Genomic DNA, 22753 nt, shown 5'->3' with positions numbered 1-22753 from the left:
TACCACTCACAGTTAATAAAAACACAGAATTCTAAAAAAAAACCTATGATAAAAACCTAAAATACCTATGGGTACAAAATGTTTGACCTTAATTGCAGTATACTTTAACAGGCTTTTGCAGTGACCTTGACAATATCATCGTTGGAGAAAATAAATTTCGTTATCTGTGAATGTACTAAAAGCGGGATTGATCTCAAACGCTTGAGCCATCAATTGCGGTCTTAAATTTGCATAAGCCTTACAATGAAGTATTCAAGTTCTTAAGGTTTGCTTTTTATATAATTCTACAGGAACATTTTTGTGTTGTACATGCCATGCCTTTTTGTTTCCATTATATGTGTTAGAGATTCACCAGGCGGGGATAACTTTTATTTATACTGTCCCGTGTCTTTGGAACATGGTGGGGGTAAAAGTGAGGCTGGGTGCGTACCATAAACCGGTTTAAGCTTCCCAGTTGTGGTTTTGCCACCGACCGTTCAAAGGCGGTGCATCATTGTGTTCCTTTATTTGTTCGTTTTGTTCCAGTGTGTCTGCTTAAGTCCTTGTAAACAAATGAAAAGAAAATATAATGTAAACATAAGAAAATGATTTTTTCAGCGATCATGCGAAAAGAACACTAGAATATAAGTGAGCCGTGCTTTGAGAAAACCAACATAGTGGCTTTGCGACCAGCATGGATCCAGACCAGCCTGCGCATCCGCGCAGTCTTGTCAGGATCCATGCTGTCCGCTAACGGTTTCTCTAATTGCAGTAGGCTTTAAAAGCGAAAAGCATGGATCCTGACAAGACTGCGCGGATGCGCAGGCTGGTCTGGATCCATGCTGGTCGCAAACCCACTATGTTGGTTTTCTCATGACACGGCTCAGATGACAAATTAGCCCTGAATCTCTTTCGCAGTTCGTCAATTTGCCAATATTCTGTCTTTCATTTCGCATGAACTCCAAAAAAAAATCATTTTAATTTATTTCAGTCGAGTTTCAAGTTGCACATTTGCACTTCACTGATTAAATCAGAACTATTAGTTTGGCAACATGGTGGATATATATCTTTTTGCAAACTTGCATTTCTAATGAAGTTCGGTTAAATGCAATTCTTTAACAGGTAAACTACAATAGAAAAGTTGAACAAAATATGTTTAAGCACTTTTGAATAAATATTGGTTAATCATTTTTATTTAAAAGCAATATTAAATATATACCTAATTGAAAGGGGACACGAAGTTCGCCCTGACACTAAAGGCAAAAGCTGGATTCTTTTCGCTTCCTATCTACCTTGTTGGACGCTGTTAATCTTCAGCTGTCGCGCCTCGAGAGATGGCTTCTAACAAACTTGGATGTATCTATGACCAAAGGCCTGTTTTCTATCAGCTGTGCATACAACAGTGTATGCTTAACTGACACTATTTTATGTCTGTCACAGTCACTAATTTATGATGATACAAAAGTTTAAGTTAATCTTTCGTAACACTGTAATCTATCCGAACTGCGTATAAATTAAATGAAACCTAGACTGCCGTAATGCCCCATTACCTGCCAGACGTTTGCTTTGATACCGAAGGTAAAAGGCAGGCGGTACTTTTCATTCAGAATTTCGGCAAGTTCGGTGATATACCTTTCTAGCAGGTGCTACTGTTCATGCGACCCAATACTTCCTTGTGGCAGGATCTACGCCACCTTTGTGTTCTTAATGCTTCGGTTAGAGTGTTAAATATTGCAAAGTCGATAGCTTTGTTACAGTTTGGTATTTTGTGGATGAATTTGAAAGAAAAGGTTTGCAGTTACGATTACTTTTATGTTTAATATGCAAAGGGGTAATATATGTTTTGTTTTTGTCGAATTAAAATATATCTAATGCGAGCAAATTGTACCAGACTGATGGTTATAAGCAAAATACCCCCTTTAAATATCTATATTTCTTAACTTTAACATGTAAAGTGTGCAGGTCCCGTGTTCACAAAACATTTTTCGGTGTCAGCTGAGTTTGAGTTTGAAATTTAAATTTAAATTTTACTAAAACTTCGAGGTTAAATTCCAACTGAGACTGATCATCTTGACAATAGTTATTAACTTAAAATTTAGTTTTAAACATGCTATTTAGATATAAATGGCAACTGAAGTTTCATGATCAAACTCAGCTGAGACTGAAAATGTTTTGCGAACACGGGGCCTGGTTTCTTTCGTTCTAGTTGGAAAAATTAGATATATCATTTTACAGAATTAAGGAAATATATGATCTTTAATTGTCTCTGACGCTGCCATTTGGGGTACACGTCAGTTTTCCTGCATAGATGCAATTAAATTGGGGTAGCATTATCAAAATACACTCCTTCTGCTGCTTTGACAGGGAACACGAGTTGGCAATCATCAACAGTAAGACAATTGCCATCATATATTAGTTACTGGTTAATGTCAGTTACTAGAATAAAATATAGACTATTTGTTAATACTTTTAATGCAAGTAATAATAGATGTAAAAAATAGTGTTAAAGAGTTAACCAAGTGTGTTGTACTGGATTGTATACTTTAATGTGATAGTTTCTAAACAAAGTACTGTTGAAAGATAAAGACAAATGCAGTGAATTGAGACGTAAAATAAACTCTGGTATTGAAAGAGCGATGATAGTGAAAGTAAACATACCCGTAACTTTGTTATTGCATATCTGAAACTTTTTTAATTCAATTTGTCTAGATAGTTTTAATAACCAAATTCAGGTTTGACGTACCTGTAAAGTCTTAGCTCTCTATTTGAATTCATAGTTTCTTTCCATTAGTCTCTGTTTGAATTCATTAATAAACAATAATCGAGAACTATTTTTTGCGCTTCCAAATAACGTTATCACGGGTTGCTTCGGTAGAGCTATTACATGATGCTACTTGTGCCTACAGCAACATATTTATATGTGTGCGCAGAGTGTTCTCCCTTCTGGACTCTACTGGCAAAAGGGCTGTAATGATAATAAATAATATATCATAGATATATGTATTTATTTTTAACAACAACAATTATATACGTGTTTATTACTTGTCGTAGCGACGGCGAGTGCAATGATCCATCGCTTTATTTTATAAGATCATTGGTGCGTATAGCGAACGAAATAATGTATAGGTCAATATAAGTGATATCGGGCCAGGAGTTTGACTGTATTTAGTAATAAGCTGGACATATAATAATGATTGAGTTATTTCCCCTTAATATAAAAGTTGAGGAAAAGGAAAGAATATAAACGAAAACAACGGGCTGAATAAATATAAATATCATGTTTTATAACTATTTTATTTAATGCAATGAATGGTAAATATTTGACCCTACGACACCTGTAAGAGTCATTCATTAAGCTGAAAGACACCCCCCCCCCCCCCCCCCGACGAGGAGTAAAACACCACTCCAAGGTAGTTAAAGTCGTCTACAGTTTCAAGTAGTTGATTATCATATTACCATTTTTCGGTTACTCGTAAACAACCTCTTTTTCTGAACACAACATCTATGGAGTTTTTAATCTTCGCTTCAATACTCCATACATATTGCTGTACATGTTTATAAATATCAAGTCATTTTCATGTTTGTTAAGGCCACACGAAATTGAAAAGTTGTTCATCGGATTTTTTCCCCCAAAACGGAGCGGCGAGTGAAAACAAAAATTATATATATATTGTTTTGTTTTTGAACAAAACACGAGCAAAGAGCGAAGAATACACATACATCGAATATTGGTTAATATTTGACAGCAAAACTTGAGAAAAACAGTTCAATCCACTGAACTAGGCAATTAGATAAAAAGAAAAACTCAAAAGAAGAAAGGAGAGTATACATGTATTACAAAAATGATTACAAAATGTGACTAGAACAATTCAGGGGTGACCTAAACTGGCTAACTTAAATAATTATTTAAATTACAATGTGTTACACTTATAAAGTTGAGAGTTAATATGACCAGAATATATGTAAAGTGCAAATACCTATTAACATGTTAAATACAATAACCTAAAAGAATAGAAAGTGTGGAGCTAGAAAAATGTTAAATTATTTCCTTATGTTATAACCTTACGCAATACACCAGGTTTGATGTGGCTAGACTTAATGTAAAATACAATGGTGGAACCTTTAACATAGGAAGGGCTTAATGTGACTAGCATAGTAAAATACAATACCTTAAACAAAAATATGGACTAGAATACTTTCATCTAATGATAACAACACACAGTCACTGCTCTTCAAAGTTCACAAATATTGAATGCCATTGTACTTTTATACTTCGTAATATGAAAAACCGTGCAATAACAGATTTAAACAAATGAATAAATACATGTACTAAGTGTTTCTAGCGAATTTGGCAAAAAAAACCTGATCGTCGGCATGCTAAAGAATAAACAGCTTCAATATTTTTAAGGAAAAACATCGTCTCGATGTGTGTTTGTTGTTTATAAAATCATGAAGGGGAAAGAAGAATTCCGATTACCCTACTCCTAGCGCATGTCTGATCTGAAACATTTACGCAAGGTTTTACTGTCATGTACATAGACATAAAAGCTTGAACCATTTTACAACCATTTTTGCATACATTTAAACAGCTAGACTGCAACACATCACATCGTTGAATAGAAACTTTCATCTATACAAAGGCCATCTATTATTTATTTATTTATTTATTTATTTAATATCCTAATATCATTTTGTTGCATTAGTAAAACTGACACATTAAGGATATGCCAGATTTTTGTTGTTATCGTTTTGAAATCGTCATCAATTAATGCATGACTTCGGCATCCGCATTTTGACAGGTTTTTGATAACTGCATCTACCAACACATTGTTGTCTTACGCGAAACGTATTTTTTTCTACTTAACATGAACAACATCTAAATTTAAACTGCGTAAATTGCTAAATAGTATTTCGGTATCCAGATTTGGATATAGATTGACAGATTTACTTAAATTGCAACCATTAAAAAATCTTCAATATCATGCAAAAAGTGACTTTATTTTCTTACTCGAAATGATCATTTTTGTTCTCCTGCTGCTCTCTTGATTTACCAATAAAACACATGCCATTTGAAACTTGAATAGCAGAGTGAGATAGGTGTCCTGTTTTTTGTACAAACTAATTTTCCGACATGCCCAAAATGGCCTTGGAGAATATTTTTACAACTTTTTAACAAAACTGCATTTTTTATGCTTTAAACATGGCCAGTGATGTTAAAAATCAACTTACTGATGCTCTAAAGGCATAACCCCCTTATTTGTATTCATTTTTTGACACAAAAATAATTTCCGAAAAGTCTCCCTTAATAAAAAAAATCCCCCCCCCCCCCCCCCAAAATTTTTTTCGACCTACCTACCCTAATTTTTTGAGCATGTTACCGGAAACAAAGAATTTGTTTAGGCCTTATTGACTACACGCTTATTGTATATAAATGTGTTATCTTATTATACAGTACTTAACCACTCTAAGTATGTTGACTAGAGCGTTTTACTCCATGTTTTTAAATTGATGCCATTATTTCATTTCTCAATATTTTTTCTATTGTTTTTTTTTTTTTGCATTATCAGGCCGAAAGTTTAAATTTAATGGTCGAAGCGGTTTAAATATATTTACTTATAAAACAAAATAGCTATCTACGATCGTGCTGTATGCATTTTACTGGTAATTTTGTTGAAAATCGGCTGTTTTTATATAACTTTGCATACATTTGCGTTGATATCTTATCGATAATGGAAGTTTGAAGAGTTGTTTTTCGTCTGCAGTAGTACACTCTAAATATACGCAGCGTGACGTAGACACAGGTCAAGACTCAGCCAATCATTGCTCGCTGGAAATCTCTAGCAGTTAGGGATAAGTTCTTTACACATTTTTCCTATTTTCCTAAAAATTCTTTCTGATCTTATACAGTTTTCAGCTCCTAATTTCTTTATGTAAGCATTTCGATAACTGCTTTATATTTCTTTTATTTACAATATCAATTTTTCATTGTCACATTTTAATAACTTCTCTATACCAGTGGCAAAAACCTAAAGCGTATCAAATATAGTCGCCGGTTTTCTACCCGCGACTAATAAAATAATGATGCCCTGTAGCATCTTGTACTTCAGTCAGTTGTACAGAGATCTCTTACCATATTATATTACGGTGGACTCTTTTGTTCGAAATGAACGATACTCGGAGAGTAAAATGTTTCAAGTCTACCTTAAGGCATTTTCATGCAATGGCGAAAAGACTCTGTTTTATAAATTGCACATATTATTGACGAAGGTTGTTGCGACTGTTCTGTGTGTACTTTAATGCATATATGCATGAAGCAATTCTATTAATGGATTCTATGACTTACAAAATTTATTCTATATACCGTATATCACGATGTGTTCATTATATCCGAAAGGAAGTGTTAAAGTGTCAAATGTTATAAAGCATTTTTGTATATAGTACATCGGAGTATATTGTTATTAGTGAATACTATTACATCATTATATCCTACTGTTGATCTTGTATATCCTATCTTACGGGAATTAATATACATTTAAAATTTGCTTAATACATTATTCTAAGATTTTCTTTATTTTTCCATTTGTCTGTTTTGATTACTTTTGTTTTGACCAAGATAGACTTCTAGTAAAATGATCATGAATACCTATTTTTTTTTTTTTGACAATAAATGAATTATGCTGGTATACAAAATTTGTTCATAGGCAGGCTTTATTATATGCACCAATCTTTGATTTTTTTATAACTGTATGTAAGATTCATATACCTTGACTATATATATCATGCAAAGTTATAAACTATTAGTTTTGAAGCATGTTAGATTCACAATTAATGTAAACATTTGGTCTTGTAAACGAATTATATCTTGCATGTGATTGTGATAATCTTTGTATATTATAAACTGCTCTTCTCATGAAGGAATAAAATATTTATCTATCAATCTCTCTTGCTATAACTTTCATGAATGCTGGTGTATCAAACAACCAGTAAACAGAAAATATATGTATGTACTTAAATCTCGACCGTGTATGCACCAACGTGGTAGCGTCGACGCTTGTCAATAACCCTCATAAGATTGAAAATGTGAAAATTCAAAATGCAGTGCTTAGTCTGTTATTTTTTATACAAACAACAGGCAACAAAAACATTATGCTCTCTCTCTCTCTCTCTCTCTCTCTCTCTCTTATGCTCAGATCGCTCCGTGTCTGTACTAACATAGGATGAATTTGGCACCCTGAATAGCTGCTTTTGTATGTAAAGTGTTATTGAACGTGTTTATTATGACTTAACATCAGATCTTCCAGTTAATTTACGTAACGTCAAAAAAGTCGTAAAATATCGAAATTACAAAGCGTGTATTAATGTTGGGTGGTGCGAAAAATCAACATTTTATCTGATAAAAAAACACGGGTCGCCAAGACTAGAATAACTTTTCTCTCTTCTATCACTTTTAGTTTTCTATGCGTAGCAAAATTAATTCGACTGTTATTTTTTTTAAACTTCATAATAGCGTTTTATACTGTGTTTACATTGTAACATCGCCCTCTGGGCTGATGTAACTGGTTGTATTTTTATATGCCCGTCTGAAAGACGGGACATACTATGAGAACGCCATTAGTAAGCGGGCTGATGGACGCATTTTAATGTAACTTGGCACAAATGTTCACCATCATGAGACAAAGTGTCATGCACAAAAATCTGGTCGCTAGGTCTAAGGTCAAGATCACACTTAGAGGTCAAGGATCAAATTCAAGAATAACTTTGTCCGGAGCATTTCTTCTTCATGCATGGAAGGATTTTGATGTACCTTGGCACAAATGTTCAACACCATGAGTCGTGCTCAAGACCCAGGTCCTTAGGTCTAAGGTCAAGATCACACTTAGAGGTCAAAGGTCAAATTCAAGAATGACTTTTGTCCGGAACATTTCTTCTTCATGCATGGAGGGATTTTGATGTAACTTGGCACAAATGTTCACATGAGATAGAGTGTCTTGCGCAAGAAGCAGGTCCCTTGGTCTAAGGTCAAGGTCACAATTAGAGGTCAAAGGTCAAATTCAATAATGACTTTCTCTGGAGCATTTTATATTCATGCATGAAGGGATTTTGATTTAACTTGGCACAAATGTTCACCACCATGAGACAGAATATCATACGCAAGAACCAGGTCCCTATGTCTAAGGTCAAGGTCACACTCAGAGGTCAAATGTCAAATTCTAGAATGACTTTGTCCGGAGCATTTTTTCTTCATGCATAGAGGGAATTAGATGTAACTTTGCAAAATTGTTTACCATTCATGAGACGGAGTGTCATGCGCAAGAACTAGGTCTAAGGTCAAGGACACACTTAGAGGTCAAATGTCAGATACAAGAATGGCAACTTAATAAGCTCTCAACGGGCGTATTTTGTGACTAAGGCACCCTTGTTTAATATAACAAACAATTTTAAATAGATTTAACCAACATTGATAAAATAATGCATTACTAAACGACAAAAACGTTATTGCGATATTAGGTTGTGAATGAAATGTTATAACTGAAATGTTATAATTTATAACTTCATTACCTACATAAACATCAAAAATGAATAAAGCTGTATGATAACATAGTTCAGTTTTATTAAAATGTCGGTATCATAGTAATATATGCACAGCTTTTGAAACAGATATCATAATCTTAGATATTTTGACGATTTATCCTCGAACTGATAAATCAAGTAATATACGATATATATATATTCTTCGTCCAGTATTGCTGTCATACAACAATTTTAAGATCAACATGCAAAAACAACCGACGTAGAGTAAGTTCTTGTATTGTAGTCCATTAACTAAACAGTTATTAAATATATACACTGTTCTCAAAAAAACTTAAAATGTCTAACGTGTAAAATACGGATTGTCAGAAAAATGCAAGAAAACAAAGGAGATAGGGATACGTTTTCGTCCATTTACTTCAGTATACCGAACGTATTGCAAATATTATTGTATATCTATGATGGTTTATGCTGAACTATTTAACAATGTGAAATCAGCAATTCGATTTCAGTTAAAAGTTAAAAGGTAATATGACTGCAAAGCACTATAAAAATCGATGAAATTTATAGAAAAAAGTCTTCTTTTTTTCTGTTTTCTATTACTATTACATATATGTCAAACATTACAGACCATTAAAACTGATTCATTAAGAGATAAAGCTGTTCCAGTTTTACCCATATCCTCTGTTTTATACTTTACAGGTTATCGGAAAGGTGCAAAAAAGCTGTGACTTTTGATTTTATGCATTACCGTCAATACACAAGTATTCATGGTATTCCCTTTTATTGTGTCAGTTACTTGTTAGCGTGTTATATCTTTTCAGGAGCGATTAGTTAGCAGCGTCGATGAACACATGGAGGGTGAAACAAAGAAAACAATCACTCTAAAAAGGCAGGTGTACACGTTAGAGACATTTGCTGAAACATACAAAGATGAAGGAACAAAATCGAGTGTGTTTGATAGCATTAAGAAATCAATGCAATGTTCTAAGAAAAAAGCTGGAAAGATTCTTGGATCCTATCTTCCAGTTGTTGAATTTATACGTAATTATAAACTGAAGCAGTATATCCTTGGAGATGTATTGTCCGGTTTAACAGTCAGTTTCATGCAACTTCCACAAGCTATGGGGTTTGGCATTCTTGCCTCACTACGACCTATCCATGGACTCTACACCACGTTTTTCCCCATGCTTGTTTACCTACTGTTTGGGACATCGCCGTATATATCATTTGGAACGAACGCTCTCATGGCTTTGCTTACACAGACAGTGGTTGAGAGAGAAGCTGATTCTTTTATAGCGTCATTTGCAAATACAAACGCATCAAAGCCTACGGAAGATGAAATAATGGACGTTAAAATCGGAGCTTCCATGGCATGTTGTGTACTGGTCGGTATATTTCTTGCGGGAATGGGACTCTTGAAACTTGGTATAATAACTACCTATCTGTCTGTATCTTTTGTTGGTGGGTTCACTACGGCAGCCGCCGTTCACATCGCGACTAGCCAAATTGTCAAAATATTCGGAATTAAAGTGAAAAATTTTGCCGGGGCCGGCAAGCTTATACTAACATACACAGATCTGTTCAGTAAAATCACACAAATAAAATTTGTCGAAGTTATCATCGGAGTGATCTGTATCATTGTACTTCTTCTTGTGAAGATATGTATCAATGAACGCTACAATAAGAAGCTGAGAATGCCAGTTCCAATTGATCTTATTGTGGTAGTTATTGGAACAATAATATCTCATTTTGCAAAGTTTGAGGATGTTTTTGATGTAAAGATCGTTGGAGAAATACCGAGCGGGTTCACTACACCAGCTTTACCAAACTTCGATAATGTCGGTAGCTTTGTGAGCGACGCATTCGTGATGGCGATTTTGTCACTTGCTATGAGTATTTCAATGGCGAAAATCTGTTCAGACAAGCACGGTTTACCAGTAGATGATAACCAAGAACTGATAGCGTACGGTGCCTGTAATATTGTGTCAGGATTCTTCTATTGTTTCCCTTCCGCTACGGCGCCACCTAGGACAATGATATTGAGTTCACTTGGTGCGAGAACCACGCTAAATGCCATCGCTACCTCCGTGTTTCTCCTGTTGGTTATCCTGGTTATTGGTCAGCTGTTCGTTTCGCTGCCACTAAGTGTTCTTGCTGCAATGATTATTGTTTCTATAAAAGATCTGCTGCTACAGTATAGAAATTTACCCAAGATTTGGAAAGTAAACAAGTATGACTTTATCATTTGGGTTGTGACAAACTCTGTCTGCATCCTCGTAGACCTGCATTACGGCATCATAGCTGGGGTTGGAATTTCAATATTTCTGACTGTAGTTAATGACCAGTTGTCTACTGGACATTTGATTGGACTTTCTCAAGCTGAAGATATTGCGGTCAGATATACTGACGGCAAGAATATGAGAGATATAAACGGGGTCAAGATCTTCAAAATACCAACGAATTTATATTTTGCAACTGCAGAGAGAATGAAGAATCAGATTTTCAGGACAATTATGAATCCTAAAAAGTATTTAAAGAAGACGCAAAAATTAGAAACTATGGCCAAGATTGTTGATGAAGAGACAGTTGTTGTAAAGAACAATATTTCCACCGAGGTTAATGGGAAACCTACTTCAGCTACTTTGGACGTCAATCTGAAGTCGCTAGTGCTTGACTGTTCAATGGTGAATTACGTCGACATGGCAGGGATAACAGCTCTACAACAAGTTATCAAAGAATATAAAACAGTACAAGTAGATGTCTATTTTGTTGCTATCACAGATAATGTTTTTGCAACTTTGGATGCAGGCGAATTTTTCAAGACCTTCCCCAAGAATAGCGTCTTTGTTGATGTGTTCGACGCTGTTTCGGTATTAAGTTCGCAGGCTGTTAATTCAACTTCATCATCGAAACTATGAGGTTGCGAATTTAAAACAAGACGTGGATAGTTAAAGTATTAGATATTAGTGGGGGCAGTGATATCTGATACTAATTTACTAGAAAAACTTTGAACCTTACTTGGCAACAGTTTATGTTAAGCATGACCTCCACAGGCTGTACGCAATAATTTAAGCGAGTCTTGCTTGATGACTTATGAACTATATCAGCTCTGTATATTCGAGAGACCCAAAATGTGAACAAAATTAACGTAAGTCTTACATACCGTATAATATTATTTTAGCTGCTGCTAATTTTTAATATTTTTTACGACCAAATAAGATTCGTAAATATTGGCCTCGTATAAATTCGCCTCATACCCGCAATCTATATTTATATCTTCTGTTGCTTTTTCTAATACGGTGCATGCACTAGCGGCTCTCTGTAAAGTGTGTGAGCGTTTGTCATGATACAAATCTGTGAAGTGTAACTTCATATATATCCCTACAATTAGCTGTTTTCTCAAATGTTTTCAGCACTATGTTCACTTTCCATATTATAATTCTTTATAAAGTCCCCACAAACGGAAAACCTATGGCAGTGTATGTAAGGATGTGCATATGACAACTACTACACAGATAAATTACACAGACACAGTAAACATACGCAAAAAGGATTAAAAAACAAATAAAGGAAGACAATGGGGCACCGCCTTGGAACGGTCAGTGGCATTAAACACTCCACTGCGGACTTTAAACGGGTTTCTGATGCACTATTCTCAATCACGGACAATGTAAATTAAATTAATACCTGCCAGGTGAATCCCTCACATATGTAATGGTAACAAAAGGCACAATATGTGATACGCAAAAAAACTCTCTCGTAATCAAATACCTATGCACTCAATGCCTTTGTAGATGACAGAGCAACAAGACCACCACTAACGAACAAAAAAAACAGACACACGGCAAATATCAAAGCTAAACGATCCCTGTGGGCGTTATGGCTGCCTCATCTGTTACGTTAGAAACAATCGAAGAAGATAGCGTAGAGTTTAATAACATTCGATGCGGGACAAAACTTATGAGTGGTAAACGTTTTATGATATTACCGAATACCGTCGAAAATTGCCATGACCTGCAAACTACATAACAAAAAAAAGTAAACTTTTCGTGGCCCTTGACGTAGAGGTATCTATAAATTAAATGTCCAATATATCTGCTTGATACTAAATTGTGTTTATTATTCGCTTTGTAACCAAAATTGTACGGCTAGTATAGCTAACCAGCAATCTGACTAAAGTACATCTCCTATTACGCTACGCATAGGATCTGACAACGAGCTATTGATGGCCTCGTTCTGACAGCCCTCCCGCTAGCCAATCAAAAGCTAACTTACAACATTCTGCAAGCTTTAAAAAGCCTTGGTTTTTGATATCAACAATATTTATGTCGAAAGATATCAGATAGGCGGTTAGCTCAGTCGGTAGAGCACCTGCTCTGTAAGCGAGAGGTCCCGGGTTCGAGCCCTGGATTAACTGCAAATTTTTCTTACTCTGACATTCGAACAAGTGGTCTGATTGGTTCAAACAAAAATAGATTTGCGAAAATAAAAATAGCAGTATTGGAAATCCAAAATATACAGAAGACGAATGTGAATGGGTCGTTCTCAGATCTTCGTTTAGAAGATCAAGTACTTTAGTCAGATTGAGCTAACCAGATTTCTATATACTGCACGTTATATATATATATATATATGTGTGTGTTTTCAAGATGAATAATGCAGTGGATATAGACTTAACTTTCGCGCAGTAAATAAAGGATTACTAAGCTCGTTAACCCTGATGCATATAGGTAAACGGGTGCAACAAAACGATAATGTAGATACAAATTTATCTTGTGTGTGGTAGAGTGATAATGTGTTAATGCACATTTTTTTAGTTTGACAGTGGCGTGTATAATTTTCCATAGAGGAATATTCAACATTTACATTAAGTCACATGCACTAGATTATATCTTGACATATATTATCCTTGAATAAAAAATAATTCATTAGATATAAGAAATTGTGTAGATAAATCGTTTGCTTTTCAAATTTGAGGGCAAAATAATCCAGGATTGTACAATTTCATTTTAATAAACTTGTCGTGGCCTTTGCTGTTGAATATTCAGCCTTGCTTTTTATCCCCCCCCCTCACCCCCACCCAACACACCCACTCCTTTCTGTACCCTAACCTGTTTTTGTATTTTGCATATAATTATAATTTACTTGTACTTGATGTTGGATTATTGAAGCAAACCGTTATTTTTCCACTAAAGTTACGTATTTACATTTTGTTGCGGGCCTATTTTGCAATGAATGGAACTCTGGCTGTGATTGGGGTGCTCTGTGTTTACGGAAAATCTTCTTTTTTTGTTTTTGTTACTAGTTCACAAAAAAGAATTTCACTGACTTTCTTTTAAGAAGGAATTCTTAATCTAATATAAATTTGTGACCCCGGAACTAGCAAAAAATAGCGTTGAGCAAACCGACCTTCGTTTTAAGATTTAAGATATTAAGTCGCTATAGTTTATTGAAATGACGTCAAAGTCAAGTCCCATCTTACCTTCGGGAACTTCACATACCTCTATTTGCGGTTTTTGTACTCTCAGCTTCATTTGTAACGGAAGCCCCTTGAGATAGTCAGTCGAATTTTGAGTTCACAAGTCTTAATTTCGAATTACGTAAGTTGAAATGTCGAGTTAGTTTGTCGAAATTTCGATTTAATGGAAAACATCAACCTGACACTAACGTTCTTCCGTAATTAAGTACAGACATGTGTTTTTTATTGTTTACTAAAAACATACATATCACTTATAACGGCCGTGTGCACATGTTAAACTAAACGTAAACGAACAAAAACAGACATTGCATTATTCAAGGTTAAACAATAATTTAGAAACCATTCTGAATTTGAAATCATACAGTGGTACACCTTTGTATTACATATTTTTTTCTAAGAAAATTACATTGCACATTCATGTTGCATACTAGTACATTTACATTCTAGCGTACACGTGTAGTTGACACGACAGCTGACATACATTTTTACATCAGCCAATCAGAATATATATGATGTCGTCTAGACCGGAAGTTCAGTAGGGAAGTTCATCCAGTTTTTCTCTAACTTTGATGAAAATAATCGGAGTGCGATAAGAAATAAGGAGACAATATCACTGGTGTACTGTGGAATATACATTAACATTTGCAAACTCCATCACAGTGTTACTTCCTCTTATCGGTACAGTAGACACTGCCACCACGTATAAATTGGGCTGAATTTCAGCCGAGTTATATGTTTTAGTATTTTAATTTTATTGTACAAACGTTTTATCTCAGTAGTTAAATATTATATATTTTGGTTGTAAAACGAGCACAAATCTAAAAAAATAATGCAGTAATACTAAAATTACTTCTTTTTCTGGTGTTGTGACGCGCACCTGCTAAAATGTAAACAATGAAATCACTTGACGGTATTTTGAGTACAGTAAGAGAGTTTGACGAAAGGCATACTGCAAAATATAGATAAAATAAATGCATTATGTTCTAAAAGGTTGTGACATATATGTCAATTTCCGTGTAGATTATGGCAAGCATTTGATTTATCAGGCGTTGCCAAGCGTGTCGCCATTTTAGGATCACATGAATGTACCATCGTCACCTGATTTGCTTGAAGGCAGGGATGATTGTTTGACAATATTCCTGCGCGGAGATTGTAACATTTGTTCAATAAGCATAGTACCGATTTACCGAAGTGTACGTATTAGATAATGCAGTAAAGCTACGCAGTGTGCCCATACTACGTGATTTTGACGTCATTTTTAGCTCACCTGAGCAATGCGCGTGGTGAGCTATTGTTATCATGCTGTGTCCGGCGTCCGGCGTCCGGCGTCCGTCGTGCGTGCGTCCGTCGCCAACAGTTGTGTTTAAAAGACATTTCTTCCATAACCACTGAATGGATTTTGATGAAACTTAACGAATGTTCCTCGGATGGTCCTCTAACAAAGTTGTTAAAACGGTTCCGCTTGGTTGCACATTGGGGCCGCCAAAGCTAAAAATAGAAAAATCTTCAAACGACATCTCCTCTTAAACCGATGGTCTGATTTTGAAATAATTTCACACAAATGGTCCTTATGTCACCCTCTACCAAGATTATTCAAGTTATTTTGATTCATCAAAAACATGGCCGCCAGAGGGTGTGGTCACTTTTCCTTATATGTATATTGTGGAAACTTTAAAAATCTTCTTGTGTGAAACTGCTAGCCCAATTTTAGAATATTTTTACACAAATGGTCCTTGTGTGACCCTCTACCAAAATTGTTCAAATTATTCCGATTCGTCAAAAAACATGGCCGCCAGAGGGCGTGGTCACTTTTCCTTATATGTATATAGTGGAAACTTTAAAAATCTTCTTGTGTGAAACTGCTGGCCCGATTTTAAAATAATTTTTCACAAATGGTCCTTGTGTGACCCTCTACCAAGACTGTTCAAATTATTTTGATTCGTCAAAAAACATGGCCGCCAGAGGGCATGGTCATTTTTCCCTATATGTATATAGTGGTCACTTTAAAAATCTTCTTGTGTGAAACTGCTAGCCTGATTTTAAAATAATTTTACACAAATGGTTCTTGTGTGACCCTCTACCAAGACTGTTCAAATTATTCTGATTCGTCAAAAACATGGCTGCTAGGGGCGTGGTCACTTTTCCCTTTATGTATATAGTAGAAACTTAGAAAATCTTCTTGTATAAAAATGTTTGCCTGATTTTAAAATAATTTCACACAAATTGTCCTTGTGTCTACAAATACTGTTCAATTTTTTCTGATTCATCAAAAACATGGTCGCCAGAGGGCGTGGTCACTTTTCATCAACAATTTCTTTAAACAACATCTTCTCCAAAACTACTGAATGTATTTTGATGAAACCTTACACAAATGATCTCTAGGTAGCCCTCTTTCAAAGATGTTAAATGGTTCCGGTTCATTGAACATATAGGTCTGTTTGGTTAAAAATAGGTTTTCAGCTATCAGACTTTAAAAATCCTTTTCTCTACAGCTTTGATATTTGGCATGTGATATAAGGGTTTGACTCTCTTTTGACTCTCTACCATAATTATCCAAATTATTACCCTAAGGTCATTAAAATCAGGGGTGTAGTTTGTATTTTATAAATTGCAGGCCCGATGCGCCGAAGAAGCGACTTGTTAGTGGGGTATGTGGTATCCTCCCCAGGAAAGTTTTGAAAAACTAGCATGTCTGTGGTGCATTCTGAGCCATTCTGGCGGAATAAAACCAATCCAAAGCGGAGGAGTTTAATTCAATAAAAACACACAAAAAACGATCAAAGTTCATTTTGTGACTAAGTTATCGTAACTACGTATAACTGACCCAACATTAGTATTATCAGTTCCATATCAGTCACACTGTGAGTGATATAGGTTTTCTATTTCTTTTATTAGCATTCAGCAAAACAAAATAAACAGAATTTGTTTGTTTTGAGTGGATATGGAATATATCACATTGACAGTTGATGCAATTAAATATTTTCATGAGCAGGTAGCGCGAGTTATTGTATTAGTTCTCGATGTGATATTCCATATCCATTCACAACAAACAAATTCTGTTTATTTTTTGCTGAATGCTTATAAAAGAAATAGCAAACCTATATCACTCACAGTGTGACTGATAAAAAAATATGTTCCTGTATTTTGTTGATGGATAAATTGATGCGAATAATTAGATCACTCGTGCTACGCACTCCTGATTTAATTACTAAGCATCCGAAGTTCTGATTATATTTATTCACCAATAAAATGTAGTAAATCATTATTTATTAAACAGATGCACATTTCAATAATTATTCAACTAGGAATAAGCTGTATATGCACTTCAAGATATGCATTTTGTACTATGAAACAGATTTTACAGCAATCTAGACTTTTTTAATCAAAAGCAATACTTTCAAACTTGAATAAACTTGAAACAGTTTTTGTTTTCAATAAGCATTAGATTCACGGATTATTGAGAGGCACCGAGGTGTTGGGGTAGAATTAGTAAGTAAATTAGTAAGTAAGTAAGTAAATTCTTTATTTATTTAAAGAGGGTAACCCATTTAGCAAAGCTAATCTTCCATGGGGCCCTCTTACGACTAGAATGAACGACTAGAATGTACAGTATTGTGATCATAGTAACAAATATTTAACAGAAATCAAAGAAGAATTAAATCAGGGTTTTTTCCCCTTCATAATAGGGGCCGCTGATAAGCCCCTTCCCCTCAGTAAATTTCTTTTAAATCATGCAGTTTTCCACAAAAATTGACTTTACATCAGGTTTTTATTCAGCTTTGCTCGAATACCTAGCTATCCCCCCCACCCCCACAAATAACAGGCGTGGGCCCCTACCCCTCTTGGTAAAAAGAAAACAACCTTTAAGTACCGCTGGACTCCTAACCCGGAGGTCGCGGGTTCGAATCCCGTCCGCGTAATTTGATCATGACATTCGCAACTCCTTCTTTCGGCGTAAGTACTGTCTATTTGCCAAAATTAATAAAGTTGCGGGGGCGATAATTGGCGGGGCGGTGGTATACGAGAGAGAAAATAATTAAAACTACTGGTATCTGTTTTATTTTTTAATCATGGAAATATCTAATAAATACGCTTTAATTACATGTTCAATATTGGTCAGGCGCGTATCTGGGCATACGCCTATACGCCTGTGCGTACAATTCAAATTCGACACAAACTGTCAGTGAGAACAAAACGAACATATAAAGGAACACAGTGGGAACCGCACAGGAACGGCCGGTGGCAACACCTTCGAACGATACATCTATGTGTATTTTTCTTCTTTTTAAATCACACATTACTTACAAAGCTGGTCATACTGATAGTGCTTCATTTATGTATATCATACTTATCTTCTTTGCAGTTTGCAGTTCACATGATCAGTGGCATCTGGATTGTTGTGATCTATAGCGTAAAAGTGAACAAACCTTATGTAGGGAGTACGGACATATCATTTGATGTCGAACATATATTGGGAATCGTTTTAAGTTTCGTATATTTTAAATGAATTCGTAATGTCATATGATCTTAATTACATATGTGTATATTGTGCATCCGTTTAGTTGAAGTTTTCTATACATGTAGAAGACATTTCGCATAGATTTGTCACAAGAACCAAAAATTCTGTCTGCCTAAGTGACAAACTTAGGTAGAAACAAACGAAAAATGAAAGTAAAGCAAGTGTTTTAATGCCATGGAAAAAAATATGTAGGTAAACCCTAAACAGTTTCAGAGGTTTAGTATAAAATCATCAACTGTAATTTTTACAAGTACGTATTTATGTCTCAAAAGAACTATCCAGCTTTTAACAGTGTTTAATGTTGGGAAGAAGACGCCGTACATAACTTTAGGCTTGAACTGATAGCTGGAAAAGCCATAAATTGTTCAGAAAGCCAACCTCGTGCGAGGTTTCGAACATACAAAGATACAAGTGGATACAAGCTAAAGACTATGTCTCTGGGGTATACTAGATCTGAGTTTCATATTTGAAAATATGAACAGTTACTACATATAGTTTATGTAAACATAAAGTAACAGGTTTATCTGTTTTAACAGTACTATATGCCCTAGGTTTAAAATAAGACGCAATGCATGTATAGCTAAACACAGTATAAATATTTGCTGCTATTACAAAAAGTTTAGCAAATGATTTATATTTAATTGACACTAAATCTCAGCATACCGGTACATGTAAACTGGATGTTTGTATGTTTTAGATTTAGATCACCACTTCAGGCGAAACATTTTGCCGCAAACCCCTAGTTGCGATACTCAGTCAAAAGCGAGATTCTGTTGTGCATGCAAGTTTTTACGGCAACTACCGAGCGCTCGTTTTCTACAAACATACCTACAAATCACTTTGCCCATTAAACCTCGGTATACTCAATTTGGGCATGTCGGAATTTATTTGCACAAGGGATCACCCGTATGACTGCTATTCAAGTATCAAGAAGATGCAATAAAACAGAGCAGTGGGAGAATAAAAATGATAGTCATCCGTTATTTCAGTAAGAAAAACGTGACTGCTTACGTGATATCGAAGACTTTATTAATGGTTGCAATAACATCTATCCATCTATATCCAGATCTGAATACAGAAATACTTTTAGCAATTCGCGCAGTTTAAATTTGTATTTGCCAAAATTAGATGTTTAATCTGACTAAAAAATGTTAAGTTGTTAACTTGAAACGTTTTGCAATGTGTGCATAGATATATTAATCAAAAACTTGCCAAAATGTTGATGCAGACACAATGCATTAAATTAAACACTGACGACGATTTCAAAAACGATTACAACAAAAATAAAAAAAACCCTAGTATACCTTTAGAGTGCGAGGTATCAAAAACTTACCAAAATGCTGATGCAGACGCAATGCATTAATGCATTGACGAAGATTTCAAATACGATAAAAACAAAAAAAAACTAGTATACCTTTAATGTGCCATTCATTGCCTACATGTAATCTTGACGTTGCGGAGGATATTAAATGAATAATAAATGAATAAATAATCATAGTGACAGCTTTGCACACGGTTCGAATATTCGATTTTTTCACGTGTGTAGCAGTTAGATGCAGTTACCCAAACTGCCATAGTGTTAGGCCCCTTTGGCGTGAGCTGGTCTTGGCAGTTGTACAATAAAATATATCATAGAATGAGACAGTGTTTCAGTGACACAAATATTTTGAAACATAACCATATATCTACTGTTACTATTGATGTCTAATGTACGAAAACAGGGAGTATATTGTGTAGAACTCTGATTCTTCAACGTTCTAAGTCTCAGCCGTGCTAGAGCGATACACAATTTCATGGTCAAGTTAATTAGGACCCTTAATTGTAAATAAAGTATACGGAAAATGGTTGTATTCCTCAAATATCCTGGGCTGCTCGAGTTGCAGGTTTTACTTTTAGACAATATCACGATCCCTGCCATTAAGCATGAGCGGTGTGCTAAACTTTGATTTTAAATGATTACCTCCGTAATATGTAGTACAAATGTGACAAACAAAATAGATTAACGCTGGAATACAGCAAGAGAACGCATCTCTTGCCTAAAACATTCACTAAATCTCAATTTTCTGGGAGATGGAGACCCCCTCCCTCACCTGCATCATACTCGCAGCATCGCTGCTTCGTTCGTAACTATGGTGCTCATATCTAGCGTACAGTTCAAAATCATCCAGGTACACTCCCGTTAGTGACTGATTCATTACCTCCTACAGCCTAACCCCCCTTACCCTTCGATTTTTATTGCATTTTGGCATTTTTATTTTTTCACTTTCTCGGATAATCTGCAGGCCATGGCCTGCAGTGCCTTATAGAAGCTACGCCACTGAAATGGCCATGCCCGTGTCTGACATGTACTTACTATAGGCTTATATATAAGAAACTTTGAAAATCTTCTCTGGATCAATAATATCTAGATCCTTGATATTTGGCGCGTGATATCAGATTTGTAATGTCTACCATAATTATTCAAATTATTGCCCTTGGTTCAAAAACGTGTGTGACATGTTTATAATATATGCTAACATAGAAGAAACCTAACTCTGTACTTATACAGACACACTTGAAGCCTTGTATACAGGTGAGCGCTTTAGGGTTAATGACCCTTTTGTTTTGGTTTTTTTTTTTGCTAACACGGCAAGCTAAATTGACAACTTCGTCGATTCGAAATTTCAAAGCAACGTAATTTCTTTATTCCTTGATCAAATTTGGCCAAGTGTAGCGCTGGCTAAGGCAAAACCTGACGTGGTATTGGCACACTGCTACGGGTAAGGTATCACATGTACAATGGCACATATAGCAGGAAAAAACAACAATCGGGCACCGCCTTAGCACGGCCGGCGGACAAAATTACGGTGGGCATAATAACTTCCACATGGTAAAAGGAGAGAGGTAGCAAATCCAAGGAAGCGTAAATGCAAGGTAAAGAGATGGGATCGTGCGATCGGGGTAATAGTGGTAGTGAGAAGGAGGAGGAAAGAAACGCTAACAACAAACAAGACAACATACACAACACGAAGTACGAGAGACGGACAGAAAACAAGTTGAAAGTAGGGGTATCGCCATTATAAAAAGGAAACTGGGGGCGGGGGTTTAAACACGTGCTGACTATGTGTCTGCTTGCTGTGTGTTAGTTGTGTATTGGTCGTTTGCTTACAGCGTGTTGGCTGTGTATAAATTTCCTGTGTGTCTTTACTGTGTGCTGATTGTGTATTAGCTGTAAGCTGACTGCGTGTTGACTGTGTGCAGGTCTGTTTAATCAAAAGGTGCACAGAATACATTTCATATTTCCAACTATGCAATTACGAGGGTGGGGTCAAACAAGCAACCAATGGTGTTAAATGACAACTAAAGGTTGGATTAAGAAAATCTTTATTTCAGACCTTCAACGTAATCTCCTTTAACAGATACACAACGTCTCAATCTTTTTATCAATCCTTAAAAGCTTTCTGATAGTCTTTTTCAGGTATATCACTAAGGAGGTTAAATATGGTGGCCCCCAACTTTTGGCGGGATGCATATTTTCTGCCTGCAAGCTTTTTCTTGAGACGAGGGAAAAGGAAAAAGTCACAGGGGGCTAGATCCGGAGAATAGGGTGGGTGTTTTAGAACATATACTCCCTGTCCATTCAAAAACGACGTCACAATCCCAGCCGTTGTCATGTAACAAATGGATGCCTCGGATACCCGTCTTTGGTCGACGTTTCTGGAAATACTTGAGAAGCATTTTAAGAACTTTTCTCTTATAAAACTTGGCATTCATTGACTTGCAGGAACCTGGATGGCGAGACCTTTAGTAGTGAAAAATATGGCATACATAACCTTTTTCACACTTGCAATCCTTTTGGCAATGCAAGACCTTCTGGCATTTTTGGTGAGCCATACTCGGTTCCTAATTTTTCGATGCGGTTCGAAGAAATGTATCCAAGACTCATCACCTGTTACTACATTCATAAATGTTTTTTGATCGTATCTTGGAAACCTTTTCAAAAGCTTGCGCGCCATCTTAACGCGCATGCGTTTTTGTTCATCAGTGAGCAAATGCGGGACCCACCTAGCACTTTTCTTCTTCAATTTCAAAATATTTCAAAGAATGCGCAACACAGATGCTTTTGAAATGCAAACCATGTCCGCAATCTGCTGAGAAGTATATCTTGCGTCAGAAAGTACTGTTTGTTTGATTTTTTCAACAATCCTTGGACTTCTTGCAGACTTAAGTCGACCAGTTTAGGCGCATTTTTGACAGACTCCACG

At 35.7% G+C, this 22753-nt stretch overlaps 2 protein-coding genes across 2 annotated transcripts in view; both read left to right on the top strand.

Moving 5' to 3' along the window:
* Positions 1 to 22753, top strand: part of LOC123564231 (BTB/POZ domain-containing protein KCTD5-like) — a 425345-nt gene that overhangs the window by 357235 nt on the left and 45357 nt on the right. The gene's annotated exons all lie outside the window — the stretch shown is intronic.
* On the top strand, positions 1598 to 13487 carry LOC123564225 (sulfate transporter-like). The gene is made up of 2 exons (XM_053536853.1): positions 1598 to 1769; positions 9333 to 13487. The coding sequence occupies exons 1-2, from the start codon at positions 1635 to 1637 to the stop codon at positions 11427 to 11429; spliced, it is 2232 nt and encodes a 743-aa protein (XP_053392828.1). The 5' UTR covers positions 1598 to 1634; the 3' UTR covers positions 11430 to 13487.

Source organism: Mercenaria mercenaria, chromosome 2, assembly GCF_021730395.1.
Source record: "Mercenaria mercenaria strain notata chromosome 2, MADL_Memer_1, whole genome shotgun sequence".
In the NCBI taxonomy this organism is placed as follows: domain Eukaryota; kingdom Metazoa; phylum Mollusca; class Bivalvia; order Venerida; family Veneridae; genus Mercenaria; species Mercenaria mercenaria.
This window is presented reverse-complemented; position numbering and strand designations above follow the sequence as displayed.